Here is a 21,219-nt window from a genome sequence, read left to right as displayed (position 1 = left end):
ACCTGTGACAGCATGTGGACCCAAGGCTGCATGCCTACCAGACCCAGACAGGGCTGCACAGCTGCAGCAGAAGCATCTGGATCTGTGGGCCATGGCTGCACATTTGGCCTTGGGTGGCTTTGCTGCCATGTGTGCCCCTGCCCTGCCATCTAGGCAGCTATTACTCAGAAGATGTTCTCAGTGCAGTGGCCTGCTTTGAGCTGTGGCCAGGTGTTCAGCCACCTCATTTTCCCTCCAGCTGGGCCCCAGGTGCTAGCCCTGAGCAGGCATCTCTGCCTGGGTCCTGCCACCTGTCTCACTAATGGGAATCCTGGTGTTCCCTATTTAAAAACTGCAAATTCTCTGGTAAAAATATCCCAAATTCACTCTTTAAAACACCCCCAAATCCATGTTCTTCCACACTTAAAACAAAAGACATCCATCTATCTATCTAGATCAGTTGGGCTCTATTTTGCTGATATTTACAATTTTAAAGCTATTTGGAAGCCTACCAGTCTCTCTACCATCAAAATAAAATAAATTCTAAATATCTGTACGTTTTGATGTTTGCTTTTGTTTTTCTTATCATAGAAAAATTAGAGCTCCCCCTGACGCCTTCACTAACTAGGATGTGGGGAAAGCTGACCATGCAGCCACAGCTCCTGCCAGCAGGTCTCATCCTGTCTGGCAGTTGGGCATGATGGGGGGGATGTGGGGATTGCAGGAGGGGGGGTGGGAAGGGGTGTAGGGGGATGTGAGGGTGTGTAGGTAGGTGTGAGGGAATTGTGGGGGGGGGCTGGTTAGGAGATGTGGGTCCCTTGCCCCCCTACAGGTTGCATCCCCCCCTGCAGGGCCCACAACTCCCCCTTGGAGCAGCAGTGGCCATCAGGCGCTCAGGGCCCACTGCTGTTGGAGCCCCTCCATGGTGTGGCATGGCCTTGCCCACCTTGGAACCGGCACTACCTGTGCTGTTTGTCCAGAGTGTGGTGTGGCATGGGGCCATGTGCCTTTTTGCAGCTCTGGGACGCTGCATTCACCCCCAGTTTTGCCACTGCTCCGCTCCCAGTGCTACTGCCACCAGCTACCCGGTGCTGCACCAGATGAACACCCCGCCTTCACCCATGCTCTGGGAAGAGCTGGGGTAGTGCCAGGCAGCTGGCAGTGGCAGTGCTGGGAGTTGAGCTGTGGCAAAATTTGGGGTGAATGCAGCATCCTCCTAGCACCACTGGTGCCTGCTCCAAACCCAGCCACCACAGAGAAGAGCCCTGCACAGCCCTGGCCTCCACCTTGCCCTGCACAGATCTGGGGGCATATGCCCCACCCCCCGTCCTCCTGGGGTGCAAGCAGCAGTGGGAGCTGCTTCCCCCTCCTCCCCCCACACCCACCCTATGCAGGCAGCACCTTCCCCTGCCCCTGCCCTCACTGTGGTGGGGCAGTAATCTATGCCCCCACCACTCCTTCCCTCCCCTTCTTCCACAATGGACGGACCAGCTGGAGGCAAATTTTCTTTATATCGGTACTGATCCTATGTATCAGTGCACCTTCACTGCCAGACAATTATGACAAGATCTCAACATTGTACTTGCTCACTTACTAGATTCACCTATAACTTGGGGAGATACTGCAGTTGACTTGAACACTCATCTCACTGTTACAAGGCAGTACAGGGTTTCTGCATTTAGGTCGAAAATTCAACGTGTTATGCTATCACTAAGCAAAACTGTTCTATTTGTACATTAGGCTTAAGGTTACTAGTCACTGATCCTTTTGTCAAGTTATAGCAGCATTTTTCAAAGATTTACATACAACTGCTTCCCATCTCCTTTTTTATTCTTTATATTATGGTTCTAAGCAGCAGACACAAGTTTATATGCAACTGTAACATAGCATGTTGTCCTAAGCAAGGACAGAAACCCAGAAGTGGAAATTGTGAGTGAGTTGGATTGTATTGAAAGCACAAAACATGTAACAGGTGATTAAACAGTTTATTTAGGGGAAATACTGCAAAAGTAAACTTTATAAGGCCTTCCCATTTGGCCAGGCATTTGGGCAGGTTTGTTTAGTGGGTTTCTGTTTTTATCCTTCCTCCTGTTTTATAAAGCTATTCTGTTCTCTTATTATAAGCTATTAGCTTCTTTGGGAAGGATAGCAAATAAATAAATGAATCCATCTTCTCTTATTGGAAAGAATTAGTATAGATTCTATCAACAGTGTGTGATGGAATAGGAAAACTTACAGTCTCAGTCATGACAGTTGCTTCAGGCAAAAAAAAACAAATCACACAAAACAAAAAAAACAACACAACCAAAACAAAAACATCACAACACCACACACCCAATCATGTCATGGCTTCCAGCTTCAACCTGGACTTGGCAATATTTGGTTCTCAGATAACTGATGTAGGAAATCTGTGTCTTTCAATGGAGATGCTACATGTGCTGCTCTGAAGACACTGCATCACCCAGCTGTAAAAGCTCCTACATTTCCAGGACACTTCCCCAACTTGATAAAAACAAGTTATGACTTTTTTATGCCTGTGGCTGTCAGATATGCTAGAAGTTTTATTTTTTTTCTGATGGAAGTCTGGGACCTTTAAGCACCAAGCTTGAGGCCAGATTTCACTTCTCACATGCATTATAGACGGATTGACGCATCTACAACTTGTTGCAAAAATATTTATTTTTTTCTCTTTATTCTCCACTTAAAATTGAATTAGTAATTTATGGCTCTTCAGTTTCCAGTAACATCTTAATTGTAGGAACACTTTTGTTAAATTTTTGATTAGTTTTTGATATTTCATTGATAAATTTAAGGACCAGAAATGATACGACTCATCATAAAAAAGACAAATGAGTAAATTAGTTATTAAAAAGGACTTTAAAAATAATATGATTAAGACATTAGGGTTTGGGTGGTTTATTGAATTTTATACTATACTCATGGGGGATTGTGGTAAGAGTCTGAATGAAATTAAACTGTTTGTATTGTTTGAGGACCAACTGGAAATAATGGTATCATGATGTCAAAGCACAGGACAAACAATCATATTTAATAGTTTAATCTGAAAATTTTAGGATACTTAATATAAATTCAAAAGAGACCATTATGATTTAGTCTTACCTCATATATTTAGCATACTCTGTTGGGTTTCCTTGATTGATTTCCAGTTTGAACTCAAGTATATCTTTTAGAAAAACATACAGTTCTGATTTAAAGATTTCCAGCAATAGAGAATGCACCACAGTTCTTCACTAAATTGTGTGATTAAGTACCATCACTGTTGAAAAAAGAAAAGAAAAAGTGACTTGCATTTCAGCTTTAACATGTCTTGTTTTAAACTTCAACCATTGGATCTTGTTATATCTTTGTCTGAAGAGCCATCTGTTACATTTCTGTTCTTTAGATAGGTTTTAGTAGACTGTGATTGGTCACCCACTTGACTCTCTTTTAGGGCTTGTTTATATAGGCATGCTTTGGAAAATTATGATGAATGAACTGTTAATGTGGATTAATTTTACTTTGGATGCTATTCCACTTAATCTACTTTTAAATTCATACTGTTAGTTAATTTGGATTAACTTTCTCAAATATCTTTATGTAGAGTGGATAGGCAATTTCTTAATTAAAATACTATGCAGTAAGAGTCAAATATTTTACAGAAGTCTCTGTATATTAATCAACCATATTTGTAATCTCATTAAAAAGCAGCTAGTTTGGCAAGTTCTGTCTCCTATAAATGCATGTTGGTTGCCATTACCAATCTTATTTTAGTAATGGCTGTATTGGCCATCCCATTATTTGTCTGATATCTATGTTAGGCTGACAAAGCCATAATTGCCAGGTATAACAGGTTGCCCTCCCCAGCGCCATCTTCCCTGTTAAACTGCGGTTTACGTGGGGTGCCCTTGGACTCTGTTTTGGAACTATTATGTCCTGCCCTCTAACCGCCTGCCACGTCTTGATGGAAATCATTGTTGTTGTTCTTATGAGCGGGAGACTGCCTATTATATTTTGTATGTTGGGGTCTTTTGCCCACCCGGGTCTGACCCCTGTTTTCTCTAGCTAGGCCTCCTCAACCAGAACCCACCAAACAGGGTTAAACTCTGAGACTGTAGTCTTCTCCAGTCTGGGGCATCTCATTGCCCCCTCTCTGGGGCTGGGATCTCCATGTTGCAATGGGTCCCGTATGAGGCCTCTTCCAACCCCTAATAGCCTCACCCAAACCTCTGGTATTAAACAGCAAACAAAACACAAGCCCCTGGGCTATAACATAAATTCTCTTGCTCTGCTAAAACATTATTCCAGCCATACTAAGGGTGTTCCATCTCTCACCAGTATTAGGCTGCTTGTATAGTCAGGCCTCTCCCCTTTGCTTGCTCACGCAGAGCTCCTTTCCCCTTGGCTGCCAGCAGGGAACTGCCCACTTGGCCTCAGCCCTGGGGTTTAAATGGGAGCCAGGCCCTGCCCCTTCCGGTCAGCTGACCACTAGCAGGTGTGGGTCACTGGCTGCCTCCGGTTGCCATGGTAACCCGCAGCTGGGCGCCTTCCTCACTGCTCCAAAAGTAGCAGGCACCTTGGTGCCCTGCTACACCAGGCTAACCCTTTTAAATACAAGGTTTGTTTGCACGCCCTTCTAGACATTCCCCAGCTTCTTAAGACCTGTATGAAAATCAGTATTTATGATCCATGAGTTTCTTAGTCAGCTCTTTTAAAACTCTTATTTGGCCCATCTAATTTAAAACTGTCTAGCTGATCTGGAAGGAGTACCATCAAGAACAGTGTACTGATCTAGTCAGGATGGGAATATTCCAGACCGGGCATGTAGTGATTGTTGCTGATACTTTCTATTGTATGGAGTTTTCAGGAGAACTTGACCTAAGGAGGAAGCGTACACTGATGGTTTCCTGTAGCACTTAATGCCTACACTGCCTGAGCATAGCAGTTGTGTGAAAAATTGTTTTTGATTTTTGTGGCTTTTTAACATCCTCCTGAATTACTGTTGGAATGGAATGATGCCATATGATGATGATGGCACAAATAAGTCAAATGGCTCTGTAGTATCACAAGACCAAGACTAATCACAAGCTGTGAAGCTGGATAAACACTTGGACAGTTAGCCTATGTTCATTTCCATATTATTGTGGCTACCCTGCTAGTGGTTCCTGAGCTAGCTGCTTTAACAGTTGGTTTGGATATGTCGCTGTGGGCTGGAATGACACCAGAGTAGGCATACCCTCCACATTAATGTAGCAAACTACTTTCAAATCTCATTACAAACAATGATGGTAGGACATTTCTCAGTTCCTTCATCTTAGGACACCACCATGATATGCCCTTGTCTTCACTGTGCATACTTTTTGGATCTCTGGTTAGCATTGGAAAAAACAATAAAGTTGTACAGCACAGTTTTATTGAAATGTGCTGTTATTCAACTGCTAATTTTTTTTCTTCCCAAAGTAGCCTTTATTACAGAGGTTCCAGTTATTTTGTTACCCTTTAAGTGAACAAGCAGTTCTAGCAATACCTTACATTTAGAGCCAGACTTTATTCCTTTTTGAGTCCCAAACTCATGGCACGCTGTGCCATCAGGATTACTCTGAAACCTTGATATCTTTGAGTTTTTCATCTCCTATATCTTGGATCATTGTTTTGTCTGTTGAAAATCCTGGCTGTTGAGCTTTAAATACCCTCTGCTTTGCTCTCTGCCTGTATACAAAGCAAATAGATATTCATTAAATAAAAGGGCTACATATTTCAAAACATGTACCGTTTATCATGCCTAGAAAAACCCAGCTGTTCATTCAGATTAGATTTGTGAACTTGGTTACATTAATAAAATAAATTTATGTTCCTTGCCATGCTAGAATGCAAATCTCTCAGAAGAATTAAGGGCACCAAGCTTTAGGGAATATTCCCTTATCCAGATTCATGAATACCATTCAGATTAGGTTCCTCCTTCAACAGATGTTACATTGCATTCTAGTAGCAGTGGTCAAAACAACTTCTTACTAGATTGCCTGTTCAGGAGATCCTGTTTCAGATACAGATCTTGCTTCTGTGATCCAGGCCTTCATTGGCTGTAGTCTGGACCACTGTGTTGTTCTCTACCTGAAGTGTACTTAGATCTTGAATTGAATCAAACTCCAGCTACTACAAAACCCAGTATATTATTCAGTGCTCCAGTGCTTATCATCTCAGCCCTATGAGCTATCCTCGCTTCCTGCTTTTTTCCAAATAGAATTTAAGGTGTTAATTTTGGAGTATAAGGCTTTAAAAGTCTTGGGTTTTGACAGGGTTTAGGTCTTCACTGGAGGAAAAAGGATCTGAAGGGGTGGGGAGGTTGTGTGGCTGTTTTGGGGTTAGTTGCTAATTAATATCTTCTTGATTTATGCTGGGGTGTTTAGTACTTTGAATTATGGTCCCTTTTCTTTTTTGTATCAATCAGAATAAAGACCTAGTTATGACAGAAAGAACATCCTTAGTGTAGAGCTTTTCAGGCCAGTTGCAGGGCCTTCCATTACTGCTTCTCCATGGACACTTGCAGAATACAAATGATCCTGTCTTTCTCTACTTCACAATTTGTTTGAGCACCTAGATTCATTTGGTCCATTTCTTGTACTCTAGTCATTAAGGGGATATCCTGAAAGCTGGCTCTCAAAGACTTTTTAGCATTATATGCTAAAAGCAGACAGAGTACTTAGGTATAATATAGGATTTAAGTGGGGCATTAAGAGGTAATTGGAGGCCTGTTTTTTGCTAGGAGGGAATTGATGCAATAGGAGACTTTCTACTGTGTGAAGTTTTCAGGAGAACCTGACCTAAGGAGGAAGGGTACCCTGATGGTTCCCTGTAGCACTTAATGCCTATACTGCCTGGGCATAACAGCTGTGTGAGCAGCAGGGATTTGAGGAAGATAATTGCTTTGGACTGAATAGGTTGCAGAATGCTGAATCCATCCCTCTGTAACTCCTGTGCTCCAAAATCCCTACAAATTTGCTGTACCACAGCTTGCCATTGGTTGGGTTTGGCAAATTCTGTTTCATCTGAGCTCTCTGTCCCAGCCAATTCACTTGGCCTGTGTGAGTAACAAGTGAATTTTGCCTTCTTCCCTCCAAACTAAAGGCCTATAATTTTAATTAAATGTGATTCCTAGGAACTCTGTTACTAGACACGAAATAGGCTCGATTCTTTAGTGTAAGCAAGCGAGAAACTGTGCAAAGCCCTCTCCATCACATGGGTCTTTTGCTGCAAATGTATAAGGGTAGGTTTTGAGAGTCTGCTCATGTAGGGAAGTTTGTCTCCTCAGTAGATCACTATTGGATGATTCATTATCCAAGTTATGTAGATTGGTTAGACTATACCACCTTTACACATACTGGGTACATCTACACATATGCTTAACTGCTCAGTAGACTAATTTGCTGTGGTGTAAAGTGTCACAGTCTACATGTGTGATGCTATTAGACCACAGCAAACTGATTTTTACCACTGTAAGATATTATTGTCAGGGACAGTACTATCTTATGGCAGTGAATATAACTGCACCTAAATGTACGTTTAAACGCTGACCTGGGTGCATGTTGTGCCTGGTTAGCCCAGGCAGCAGAGGGTCCAGAACCCGCCTGCTGCCTAACCAAAGGGGTCTGCACACTGGGGCACTCTCATGCCCCTTCCAGCTCTGATGCCACCTCCTGGAGCCTGGGGCTGACCCCCTGTGCCCTCTGCCAGCCTGTAGCTGCTCCTCCCCAGCTCAAACTGCTGCAATCCCAGGCACAGTGTCTGCACATGCACCCCAGACGGCAGCAGTTAGAGCATCTGCATGTGCTATTAAGATGCCATGAGCATCTGTGTGTAGCATTTAAGGTGCCATGTGCAAACATGCTGTCTTAACAACATGTGTAGGTGCACCCGCTAAACAGTAACTTGTCCAGCAAAGATCCCTGCGAGGATCTATGAGATTTGGTTGCAGAATGAAGTGTTATTCCACATAAATAAGAGTGGCAGAATTAGGCCCTAGGTGATATGATTTTTACAAGCATCAAATGAATGGGTACTCATTTGTTCATCTGTGAATCTCCTTGACTCCTGTTTTCCAGATATGATTGTAGTATTGAGTCTAAATGAGTAGCTTTACTATTGCAGCACCCAGGAGAATAAAGCAGTTTGCATTATTTAAATCCTATTTCCAGGAAATGTTTTTTTCTTTGCTGTCATTTATCCTGAAGTATTTCTAATCATGCAATGTAAAACTGAGGAAGTTTGAAAAGATTAGCAATAAAAACAATATTCCTTTAGTAGATGAGCTTGCTTCAAAAATTTTTCTCAAGAATTTTTCTCCTGTCTTTTCTGTCCACCCTGAAATCCAGTACTCTGATATTCAAAGAGCTTTTGAGTGCTGCTGAGGAAGAGGCAAGCAGAGAAGTCATTATAATCTTGCCTTCCATTGAACTCCAAAGGAGGACTATTCAGTGTTTCAGAATTGTTAAGCCATTGTCTTCATTTTGCCTGATTTTTTTTTTGTCCCCTCAGGGTGGCCATTCAGAAAAACGACACTTTTCTCTCCTTTTGATGAGTGGTTCAGTGCAAAGCTATTATTACAGCTCCTGGTGACACTCCTTCCTCTCTGTCTCTTTCTTTCTCTTGCATCTGTCTGTTCTCTGGGTCTCCTGAGAAGGGCACTGTAAATGCTGATCTTATTACAATTCTAGATAATACTCCTTGTACTCCTTTTCTCTTCTATATGCTAAGATCTCCTTGTAATTGCTTTCTCATGAATAGAAAATATGGCAGGGAATCTGTGTGTAGAACTGTATGAACAATTATGTTAGCTAATTTATGGGAAGCGGGTACCCAGGTACTTCTAAAACTTCACTGATGCCCATCTGCTTCGTTGGTCACCTAAGTAAGTTAGAGAGAGATTTCCAAAGGCATTTCATAGTTATCTGCCTTCCTGATGCTCTTCTTCATTTGCTTATCAAGGCATCAAGGTTAACAAGACATGAAGTTATCTGGTAAACTATTCTGAACAAGAGTGTTTTTGAATTTTCAAGAACTAATATGTTGGATTTTGGATCAAATCCCACCATTTTTATTCAGTCTGTTCTCAGGAAAGTCTGAAATAAGCAGGAGTCTTGCCTCTATATACTACAGTACAGTACAGTAATGAGGGCTATATTTGGTCTTTCACATTAAGTTCTCTTTTCATAAGCTGATGGATTCTCTAGACAGTCCTTCAGAGCATACCTTACAGACAATCAAAGTAGGTAGGAACATAGGTCTAAAAGAGGTCCCTCAAGCCATTGAATTCTATCCCCTGTATTTGGAAGTAACCCTTTATCGAGGCACTTCTTCACAGCTGGGTCAGATAGGGTGACCTTTGGCATAGGTACAGAGCAAGGGTTAAATTTATAGTGAAGTACCTTAACTTTTGTGCTACAATCTAGGGTTGTACGAAACTTCGGTCCCTGATTCAGTTCGGCGGAGATTCGGCTCAATTCGGCCGAATCTCCTAATTTGAATCGAATTGGAGCACCCATTAATCTTACCAAATTGAATTGGAACTCTCTGAATTGATTCGGAGAGATTTCGGTAATTCGGACATAGACATGGCTTTAAATGTTTTTTCTACATACCTCAAGGTAGCAGGTGGCTAGTGAATGCTGGCGCACATGGAGCATCCCATAGGAGTGTGGGGGGCTCCCCAGTGCGCTTGGCAGCAGACCCAGAAGTGGACCTGATTGCTGAGCTGGGGAAACATGGGGGGGGCCCTGCGCGCTCCCTGGTCCACTTCTGGGTTCACCATTGAACATGTGGAAGCCTCCCCCACTACTCCCGTGGGATGCTTCTTCCCCCACATCATCACAGCATTCACAAGCCATGCTGGTACCTTGAGGTATGTAGTAAAAACATTTAAAGCTGTGTCTATGTCCGAATTGTGATTTTCTGAATCAGCATTGAATCTTCAGATTCGGATTCAGCTGAACCAAATCAGGGACAGTGATCTGAATCAACTGATTGAATCACTGTCCCTGATTCAGGCTGAATCTGAATCCGAATCAAATAGGGCCGGCTTCACACACCCCTACTACAATGCCACTCAGTTAGCATAGTAGTTAACTCATATAAGACCCTGCAACAATATTTGACAACTTTGGTAAAAGATTACAGGAAGTTTGGCCCACTGATTCATTTTAGTAACTGAGACTATAGTGAAAACTGAAAGTGTAAGAAATAATCCACACTGGGAGGTTTTCTGAAAATTATGGTTTGGGTTCAGGGTATAAAACTACAGGTTCCATTTTTAAATTCCAAAAATTATATACTAGCAACTAATTGTGGCCTGTTTTGACATTAGTTATTTATATTTTAAGGGATAGCCTGGCTTTAGTACTGTTGTTTTTTTCAGTCTTCTTGATCCCACAGCCAGCCTCCCCTCTACAACTTCCCCGCTCTCACTCAGACAACCTCCCTTGTGGTCCTCTTGCCAGGCAGGCTTTAGAACAGTGGTTCTCAACTGGGCTGCCACAAGACCCTTCGAGTCATACTGTGGCACAAGTGCCACTGTGGCCAAGTGGGACTGCCCAGAATGCCTTCTGAAAAGCCAGATTGGGAAGTAGCTGCAGATGGAGCACTTGTTCTTCACACAGCCCTTCTCAGTCTGCCTCACATGCTCCTCATGGAAACAGAGGGATAGCAGGCACATGGGACTGTCCTGCACCCCTCTGTTTCCAGGATGAACTTGTGAGCTTGGACGAGGAAGGGCTGTGGCAAGAGGGCTTGCTCCAGCTGCAACCCCTTGCACTGCCTGGCCAAAGGAGCCAGGCTCAACTGAAGCACTACTTTGTGTCTTCTGGCTGGAGGAGCCAGGTGCAGAGACCCACCTTCCTTGCCCCCTGCCTCCTCCAGGGTCACAGGGGAGTTTTGCCCAGGGCATGAAACACATTAGCTATACCTCTACTTCTTCCTGCTTTAGGTTTATCAGATAACCCTAATATAGACAGGAGCATGCAGGGTTGAGAACCACCGAGGTAAGCTGAGGCAGCATAACAGTTATTTTCAACCAGGGAATGTGATTTCAATGTGACACTGCCTAGTGTTATGGGGGTGTTTGTGGGTGGCTGGTCCACTGCCCATATCTGCCTTTGAACCCCTTGTTTGGGGCGTCTGTAGCTCTCTAGTTAAAAGCCACTGGTCTAGTGGACAAGAGTTGCCTCAGGATAGGGGACTTCACGGCAAAACCTGGGAGTTGACTGCCTTGAGGTAACTGTGTACAAATGAGCAGCTGTCCTGAGAAGAAACTACGCGTCTCCCATGGTGCAACTGTCTTGGAGTGAGACCAGGGTCAAGTTTCCTGGTTTAGGACAAGGGGATGCATCAGGTCATTTGAGCTTCTCTTTTCTTGGAACAACTGGAGTTTTCCCATGATATCCCATTATGATGTGCATGACCTGAGAGAAATCAGTGCATTTGCTGACCGCTCTCTTAACTGCGTTTACTAAGTTGAGCTTTCTGCATTTAGCAATAACTTTCTGATCTCTTCACAGGGGTCCTACAGCTTTCACAGGGCTTCAGCTGTGTCCTGTGTAGTGTGGTGAATTTGCTCTTTTGTATTTCTTTAAGGGAATCCTCCCTTTAAAGAAAGGTCTTTAAGGGAACTTCTATTATTGTTGACATTTTAGATAAATTTTGTGCTCTCTAACAGCATGAACTTGAGAGTCTCGTGTAGGTTTACTGTGTGGTTATTGTTAGTGCTCTAAGTTCTTGACTTGAAACTTGATAATTTGTGTTCTGTTAGTTTGGTTGGTGGGGCTGGGGGAAACTTGGCTTTGTTTGTTTTGAACCCCATGCAATTGTTTCAATTAGCTCTTTGATTTAAACAGCAAAAATATAGCTTGGTCAGAGATTAGGTTGGTGGGGTGGAGTTTCCCATAGCTGTTGATGACAGTGTTTACATATTCTGTACTTCTTAGAAGGAAGACCCACCCATTCAGTAAGAGAATCTTGACAATTTTGGGAGCTTGCTGATCTCTGAAATATGAAACATTTTCCTGTAGAGCTAATTAGTAAGGCTTTAATTTTGTGAACACAGGTGAGCTTAACTTCAGTTGAATTCAGTGAGGCTATTCACATGACTTTTTTGGAGTCATGACAGAGCAGGAAAGGCATTTTGCTATGACTCCAGAAGTGAGTTTGAGCCCTGCTCTTGACTCATGCCAAAAGCTGGTTCCAGTTGACCCAGCTGTAAATGGTTGCTTGGTTTCTTGGGCTGAGAAATCAAAGGAGGCTGAATGTGACACCAGCCCCATCACTCCTTGTAGTAGGTGTCTTTTGTGGCCAGAATACTCCCTGGCTCCTGGCTACAGAAACTGGTGAACATTAACAACACTAGTCCAGTGGGATTTTAGGCTCTGGTGGACCTTTGACCTTGATTCATGTGCTTAAAGTTAAACATATGTTGAAGTGCTTGCACTTAAGCCCTTAGGATATTATTGTTTACTTGGTAGTATACAGGCCTGGGAAGCACTCTAAATCCCAGCTCTGATAAACAAATCATCTAATTCACGTCCCTCAGTTTTTCTACAAAAAACATTGATAGTGTTCACAGGGGTGCTACAGAGCTGAAACAATGAACTGTATTTCTTGTGAAAACCTGCCATGACATGGGGATGGATTCAGTTACTTAACAGAACTTCCTCACCTCTTAAAAACTGCTCTTTTTTCAGACCTGCTCTGAACTTCAAGTCAGGGATGTAGCTCAGCCTCTACTCCTTTACTTAAGGGATGGAGTACCTGGGAAGGTTGCCACTTCTGGGCTGGTATTATGAATTTGTAATGATTGAGCCCTTCTTGCTAGTAGCTGCTGTTCTTACTGAGGCCCCCTCTACGTGTTACAGGTATTGTGCAATTAATTGCATAATTGTGAAGTTACCTTAAAACCAGCAGAATAGCTATCACACCATAACAAGCTCCATCCAGCTATGAAGTTAGACCTCAAAAATGTGTACTAATTTGAAAAACTCAGGGTGGGGGAGATCATGACTGGCAAAGTATCCTGGCCTCAGGAGTGTGTAAAACCTCTTGTCTGAGGGAGTCAGAGCTGCCACAATCCTCCAGGCCTTTGGGTTTCATGTACCAGCATACCTATAGGTTGGGGGATGACCTCCTCAGCAGCTCAGCAGCTGAAAAAGATCCTGGAGTCATAGATGACTCCAAGATGAACATGAACTGGCAGTGTAACGAGGCTGTCAACAAGGCCATCACATCGCACTTTGTATATTAGCAGGTGCATGATCAACAAATCAAGGGAGGTGATGCTCCCCCTCTATGCAGCATTGGTCAGGTCACAGTTGGAGTACTGTGTCCAGTTTTGGGTGCTGCACTTCAAGAGGGACATGCAGAATCTGGAGAGTGTTCAGAGGAGTGCCACTCACATCATTAGTGGCCTCCATGAAAGACCCTGCAGGGGAGGTTGAGAGATCTGGATCTCTTCAGCTTTCACAAGAGACGTCTGAGGGGAGACCTTGAAGCTGCCTATAAGTTTATCAATGGAGGACTGCAGGGAATTGGTGATGCACTGTTTACCAGAGTGCCCCAGGGAGTAACTAGGAATAATGGGTGCAAACTAGTGTAGAGTAGATTTAGGTTAGACATTAGGAAGAAATGTTTTACAGTAAGGGTGGCCAGAATCTGGAATGGGCTTCCAAGAGAGGTGGTACTATCACCTAACTTGGATGTCTTCAAGAGGAGGCTAGATAGGCACCTGACTGGGTCATCTGACCTCTGTCCTCTTTCCTGCCAGGGGCAGGGGGTTAGACACGATGCTCCATTGTGGTCCCTTCTGACTCTACAATCTGTGAATCTACCCCTGAGTCTTAGAGACTGTGGCTGGTGTTGTCTCCTAGTACTGGGGGTGCATGAGACATCCCCTATGGGTTGGAGCCCCTAACCTGAGGGGGATCCCAGTTGTGGGAGCTTGCTTCTTGCCAGTGCAGGGAGAGCCTGGGATCAGGCTGCCGTGCACCCTGAGTGCAGGACACCCTGAGCACAGCGCAGCCCGGCCCAGACCCCTCTAGGAAGACCCTGGCGCAGCCCCTGGCCACAGCCCACAGTGGCAGCCTGCCCTAGCCCCATGTGTAGATCTGGGGGCACATGCCCCCCATGTTCTCCTGGGGTGTGTGCAGGGGTGGGAACTTCCTCCCTCCGTGCCCCCCAGTTGAGCCACTTGTGGCTCTGTCCTGACCCCCACCCCACCCCACCCCAACTGATCAGTACCTGCCCCAGCCCCATTCTCTCCCTCACTGTGGGGGCCTTGATCTGCACCCCCTTTCCCCCACAACAGACTTACCAGCCAGATGCTGGTCTCTAAGCTGCTGGGCTGTGCTGCTGGCCCCATGCATGCTGTGGCTGTGCGCATGCAAAAGGTGTTTATTGGTCACATTGTCAGCTGCATCAGCCAAAAAAAGCTGATTTCTGATGTTTTCAATTTTCCCTGTATCGGTGCCGATCCAATATGGGACTGATGTATTGATGCATCTCTGTAATTAATATTACTAATAGGTTGATATTCAGGATTGTTTGTACATGGTACGCTAACCACTGATCTGCTGGATCAGATCTTTGGACACTCAAATCCTTTTTTTTTCTGCCAGTAGCCAATACTGTGAAGGAAGGTATAGTTCCCTATCCCTTCTAAAGTGCATATCAGATTTACTGTGCTTTGCCATACATGAGGGAGATAACAAGCCAATCTGAACCCAGTAGCAGAGATCTGTTTATACTTAGAGGAGAGAGATTTGATTCTTCCCAGTTTCAAGATACGCTTACAACAAGAAAAATGGAGGCTTTAAAACCTTGAGGGATTTGGGGTGGTTTTGGTTTATAATGGGAGAACATTTGAAGGCAATATGTGCCTGGGGCTAAGAAAACATATTCTTTTAAGAAGCTGTGCACTGCTGTGTACAGAAACCTGATGCTGCTGTTATGGTTGAAACGGTAAAACTGGAATGATCATTGACCTATGTGAAAACGGGTCAACTTTGACTCAGTGAGCTCTCTGTAGAACAATAGCTGACAGTGGTGCAAAGAAATGACTCTTCAGGAGTTCTTTGTTACACCAAGAGGCACAGAGCTTCTACAGAAAATTTGTTTAAGATAAGCAGTTTCTGCACTCCATTCATTTCGCTGCATGCAGCCAGAGTGGTCAGGTTTTCTGTGGAGAGAGTGGGGCAGGCCTTTGGGGATGAATTTTGTCTCCGAATTAGGGTTGAGGATTTGCTGTGGCCTCTCTGTGCCTTTGGTCTGTGTTGTGCTGTCAGAGAACCTGTAGTAGCTCCTGGAACCTGCTCCTCATGGCTGTCTCCACACTAGTTTATGGAGAGCTGATAGAGACACCCTTTTGCAGCCACTGATGGATGGACAGATCTTTCTATACAGCTGCTCCACTTCATAGCCCATCACATTGTTTAAGGAGGACAGTGGGCCTTGTGCACATGAGGGTGAAACTTAAATTTACCTGGAGCTGGGAACTGAAGAATGAAATGACTGTCAGGGAGAAATCTAGCGCAATGTTTAAAATGAAGCCGGGGGCAAGCTTAAATCCTCCAGGCCAATGTGAGGATGGTTGTCAGGAGGGTGACACTGTTTATCATGATTTCATGAGGGTTTCTGATTAAGCAGTTTTTTCTTTCTTTTCGTTCTTTCTTTGCGCTAATGAACTAAGCATTATTGGTTCAAATACCTTGGCATGACTCAAAGTCTTATGTCAGTTATTATTTTGTAAATCTGTTTTACCTTGCTTGGCGTCTTGGATGAAGTTCCACTGATTCTTGCTGGTTTAAAGTGTATCGGCACATTGTGCTTTCTAATCCTGTGTGTGTTGTGGTTTAAGAAAAGATTTGTTTCTGTGTGGAACACACTGGAGAGTTTTCAGATAGTCTGCAGTATAAATACCTTTGGCAGAAGAAAGCAGGGTTGCTAGTGTTCATGTAAAATCTTGGCAGCTTTTTAGTTTGTTAGGCAGTTGTGAGCATTCCTATTTTGGAGTGAAAAGTCACCTAGAATATGAAGTATGGGTAGTAGAGAAACTGAAGCATAGAAGTAATTTTAGTTTCATGTCTTCTGTTATAAGGATAAAATATAAAAATTGGATTAATTAAAAATAAAAAGTAAGATTCTAATGATATTGGCTTTAGTTCCTGGGTTCATTTGAGCTAAGCTCAGTATAGGACTTCCAGTGAGAGAAAGATGAAGTTAAGCCCCCTGGTATTGGCCAGTGTCTGTGAGAAATAGGATGGATAGTTTCTAGGTGTAATTTAGGAAGCTACAGTACAGCTCTGTGTTAAACCATTTCCTAATGGCTGAGTGAGTGAGACTCGGCTGCCCTGTACCAACAGAATCCTTAACTCCCTCGTTAGAGACGTGGTCCGGGGCCAGAGGCGAGGCCATATTCTGACGTGTCATTCTGAGGAGATGGGTTGTTTCTGTCTTTGTCTTATGTTTCTTTTAAATGTTTTTATTCATCTGGCTAAAAAAAAATATCTAATTTTTCCAGAGAATCTTTGGGCTGGAAGCAGGCTGATCTGTTAGTAAATGTTGTTTTGTTCTAAATAAGTAAATTATAGAATAAGAAAAAGGATGGGTCACTCAAGTGTCCTTCACTTAATATATTCAAGCACTGGATGAGTAGGGTAAATTCAATTGTTTTGAGAAAGGGAGGTAGATAGACATATGTTTCTAGAAGAAAGTCTGTCCTTTAATTTAGATTTAATAAAGTTATAGTTGAAATAATGTAAGGGCACATTTTTTAAGCATGAAACACTTGCAAAGCTTGCATAAATATGTTTTTGATCATTATGAATGAAATCTTTCTAGTAAATCTGCATTACAAACAAATTTGGCAACTTTAATTTTGAAACTGTTCCAAGAATTTGATATGATGGTGACCCAATGAAGAACACTTGGGGCAGTTTATAAACTCAGTCTTGGATCAGTTTACACTTATAAATTGCATAGTTTTCTCTTCACAGTATTATACTGTAGTTCAGAGTGATTAATTGTTAATCCCAATTAAGATAATCATATCAGTTGCAATAACATCCATGTCATATTCATTTTACACAATTAATCCTGTGGATTAGACTTGAATTGATTGAACAGATCAGCAGATATGAAAAAGTCTTCTGTAGAGATAGCACACTAGTGTTGCACAATAATTATGTTGCTTACATGACACTCACTAAAACCCAGCAGTTGCTTTCAAATATGAAAGCAGAGAAACTTAATGAAAATGACAATTTCCTCTAAAATTTCCTTATAGAATGAAATAATTTATTTGTGGAACATTTTGAATGTGTGAAAATCTATTCTTTTTTTAAAAGTAAAAGATTCTAAATACACTTTCTTCACCAAATAATAGAACATTGTTTTTGCAACTCTCATATATAATTTGAATATTTTGTACACAGGAAGAATTCATTATACATCTTGGATGCTCATTGTTAATTTTCCAGCTTCACTCTGCAGCCATAGGACAGGAGTAAAAAATGAGGGTCATATGGGCAAGCAGAAGGGAAGAAAATCAAGATAGTAATATAATATGAAATGTTTGGCAGTTTTCCCAGCTAGAAAGAGTTTTGTGTGCAATAAATGTTGACATTTCAATCAAAATTATCACACACATTTTGGCAGAGGAGTACAAGAGAGTTAGAAAGTCACGTCACAACCTAAAACCATGGTTGATATTTCTGTAAAATAAACTCATAACATTGGGGATAGATTTTGAAGGGTTTGGCTCCTGCTCTTTGCTTTCTTGAGGCTACAGTAGTGCTTAAAAGGTGGGGTGGGGTTGAGAAGACAGTCAAAAAGAGGGTAAGGCCATCCTTCCCACAAACACTTAGGCTTTCTTATCTACTCAAAGAACACCTTGCTCTATTTCATGCTCACTCACACCTGTACCCTGAGGCTGCTGCAGGCTTTTTCTAGACTTCCTGGACCCTTATAGCAACCCCTATGCTTAATTATATAGTTCTCAAGCTCTTGCCTGCTCAGCACAACCCTCCCAAGTTCAGCTTCTCTCACACTGCATCAGAAGTGTCCATGAAATCACTTGCCATTGTCACCAGTGAGAAATGTTATTTGTTCATAAAACTCTACAGCTTTGTTGCAATCAACTAAGGCCCTATATCATTATAGTGTCTAGCTTAGTAGAGAGGTTAGTTATGGGAAGAAATAACATATTGAGTTTTGACATTCAATTTATATATATTAAATGGCTAAAAAAATACTTTATTTTATTTCATAGGATCCTTCAAACCAAAAATGTGGAAGAAAGAAAACTGTGTCCTTCAGCAGCATGCCATCCGAGAAGAAGATAAGCAGTGCTAGTGACTGTATCAGCTTTATGCAGGCTGGATGTGAACTGAAGAAAGTTCGTCCAAATTCCCGGATTTATAATCGTTTTTTCACTTTAGACCCTGACTTGCAAGCTCTTCGGTGGGAACCTTCCAAGAAAGATCTTGACAAAGCTAAGCTTGATATCTCTGCTATAAAAGAGATCAGACCAGGGAAAAACACTGAAACATTCAGGAACAATGGACTTGCGGACCAGATTTCTGAGGACTGTGCTCTCTCTCTAATTCATGGGGAGAACTATGAATCTCTAGACCTGGTTGCCAATTCAGCTGATGTGGCCAATATTTGGGTGTCGGGTTTGCGTTACTTGGTTTCACGTAGCAAGCAACCTCTAGATTTGATGGAAAGCAGCCATAATACTCCTCGGTTTGTGTGGCTAAAAACGGTATTTGATGCTGCAGATGTAGACGGCAATGGTATAATGTTGGAAGATACATCTGTAGAGTTAATAAAACAGCTTAATCCTACTCTAAAGGAATCAAAGATTAGGTTAAAATTTAAGGAAATCCAGAGGAGTAAAGAAAAACTCACAACTCGAGTAACTAAAGAGGAATTCTGTGAAGCATTCAGTGAACTTTGCACAAGACCTGAGGTGTATTTCTTACTAGTGCAGATATCAAAAAACAAGGAATATTTAGATGCCAATGACCTCATGCTGTTTTTAGAAGCTGAGCAAGGAGTGACACATATCACAGAAGAAATGTGTCTAGATATTATCCGCAGATATGAGCTTTCTCAGGAAGGACGGTTGAAAGGATTTCTTGCTATTGATGGATTTACTCAGTATTTGTTATCCCCAGAATGTGACATTTTTGACCCTGAACACAAAAAAGTTGTCCAAGACATGACCCAGCCTTTATCACATTACTATATCAATGCATCTCACAATACATATCTAATAGAAGACCAGCTCAGAGGACCTGCTGATATTAATGGTTATGTTAGGGCTTTAAAGATGAGCTGTAGGAGTATTGAACTTGATGTTTGTGATGGTCCAGATAATGAGCCCATCATCTGTAATCGTAATAACATGACATCACCACTTGCCTTTCGAAGTGTTATTGAAGTAATAAACAAATTAGCTTTCATTTCTTCCGAATACCCTCTCATTCTCTGCTTGGGTAATCACTGTTCAGTACAACAACAGAAGGTAATGGTTCAACACATGAAGAGGATATTTGGAAACAAATTGTACACAGAAGCACCTTCACCATCAGAAACCTACCTCCCATCACCAGAGAAACTGAAAACGAAGATCATTGTGAAAGGGAAGAAGCTTCCCCCTGACGAGGATATATTAGAAGGAGAAGTAACTGATGAAGATGAAGAGGCTGAAATATCTCGAAGGATGTCTGAAGACTACAGTAGTGCACCAAGGCTGATCTGGCTCTGCAGGGAACTCTCTGATTTGGTATCTTTGTGCAAATCTGTCCGGTACAAAGATTTTGAGACATCTATGAAAAGTCAAAATTATTGGGAAATCTGTTCTTTTAGCGAGGCAGAAGCCAACAGAGTTGCAAATGAGTATCCAGAAGACTTTGTTAATTACAACAAAAAGCTTTTATCAAGGGTATATCCAAGTGCTATGAGGATAGATTCCAGTAACTTAAATCCTCAAGATTTTTGGAATTGTGGTTGCCAGATTGTGGCAATGAACTACCAGACACCAGGACCCATGATGGATCTACATACTGGCTGGTTTCTCCAGAATGGAGGATGTGGATATGTCCTTAGACCTTCTGTTATGCGTGATGAAGTGTCTTATTTCAGCGCGAATACAAAGGGCATTCTTCCAGGGGTTTCTCCTCAAGTTCTACATGTGAAAATTATCAGTGGACAGAACTTTCCAAAACCCAAGGGAGCTTGTGCAAAAGGGGATGTCATAGACCCATATGTTTGCATAGAAATACATGGAATTCCGGCAGACTGTACTGAACAAAGAACTAAAACTGTTCAGCAAAACAGTGATAATCCTATTTTTGATGAAAGTTTTGAGTTCCAAATAAATCTGCCAGAACTTGCTATGATCCGTTTTGTTGTTTTGGATGATGACTATATTGGTGATGAGTTTATAGGTCAGTATACTATACCACTTGAATGTTTACAGCCAGGATATCGGCATATACCCCTGCGCTCTTTTGTTGGAGATATCATGGAGCATGTTACACTTTTTGTTCACATTGCAATAACTAATCGAAGTGGAGGAGGAAAGGCACAAAAGCGTAGCTTGTCCGTGAGAATAGGAAAGAAAGCAAGAGAGTATATCATGCTGAGGAACACAGGCTTTAAGACTATTGATGACATCTTTAAACTAGCAGTACATCCATTACGAGAAGCAACTGACATGAGGGAAAATATGCAGGTAAGAGAAGTTTACTTCAGAATTGCTTTGTTCTGAACACTTGCAGGATTGTGATCTTAGTGTAATGCTTTTAAAGTAAATGGATATGCTTCTGTATCTTACCTGCCTAATTAACACAGCATCTAACTCTTGGGCTAGGGACAGAAGTTAAACATAAACCACTTCTAAGTGATCAGGAACTGGTTTAAACCTGTAACAGTCTTCCTGGACTTTCAGAAGGCCTTTGACACTGTCTCTCCCCCTGTTCTCATTAAGAAACTGCGGGACTGTGGTGTCAACACCCACACAGTCAATTGGGTTGCCAACTGGCTGGAGGGCCGCACCCAGAGAGTGGTGGTGGACGGGTCATTTTCAGCCTGGAGGGATGTGGGCAGTAGGGATCCGCAGGGCTCCGTCCTCAGGCCCGCACTGTACAATATCTTCATCAGCGACTTGGACAAGGGGGTAAAAAAGCACCCTGTTCAAATTTG

The 21,219-nt window shown here is 42.5% G+C and overlaps 1 protein-coding gene across 1 annotated transcript in view; it reads left to right on the top strand.

Annotated features, from left to right (window-relative positions):
- The window catches only part of PLCL1 (phospholipase C like 1), a 339,376-nt gene that overhangs the window by 249,182 nt on the left and 68,975 nt on the right, over nt 1-21,219 (top strand). The window contains exon 2 of the mRNA XM_019554294.1: nt 18,278-20,749. Coding sequence (XP_019409839.1) covers nt 18,329-20,749 — 2,421 coding nt within the window. The 5' untranslated portion in view covers nt 18,278-18,328. The remainder of the gene's footprint in view (nt 1-18,277; nt 20,750-21,219) is intronic.

The sequence above is a fragment of the Crocodylus porosus genome, unplaced genomic scaffold (assembly GCF_001723895.1).
Source record: "Crocodylus porosus isolate Cpor-Errol unplaced genomic scaffold, CroPor_comp1, whole genome shotgun sequence".
Lineage (NCBI taxonomy): Eukaryota > Metazoa > Chordata > Crocodylia > Crocodylidae > Crocodylus > Crocodylus porosus.
This window is presented reverse-complemented; position numbering and strand designations above follow the sequence as displayed.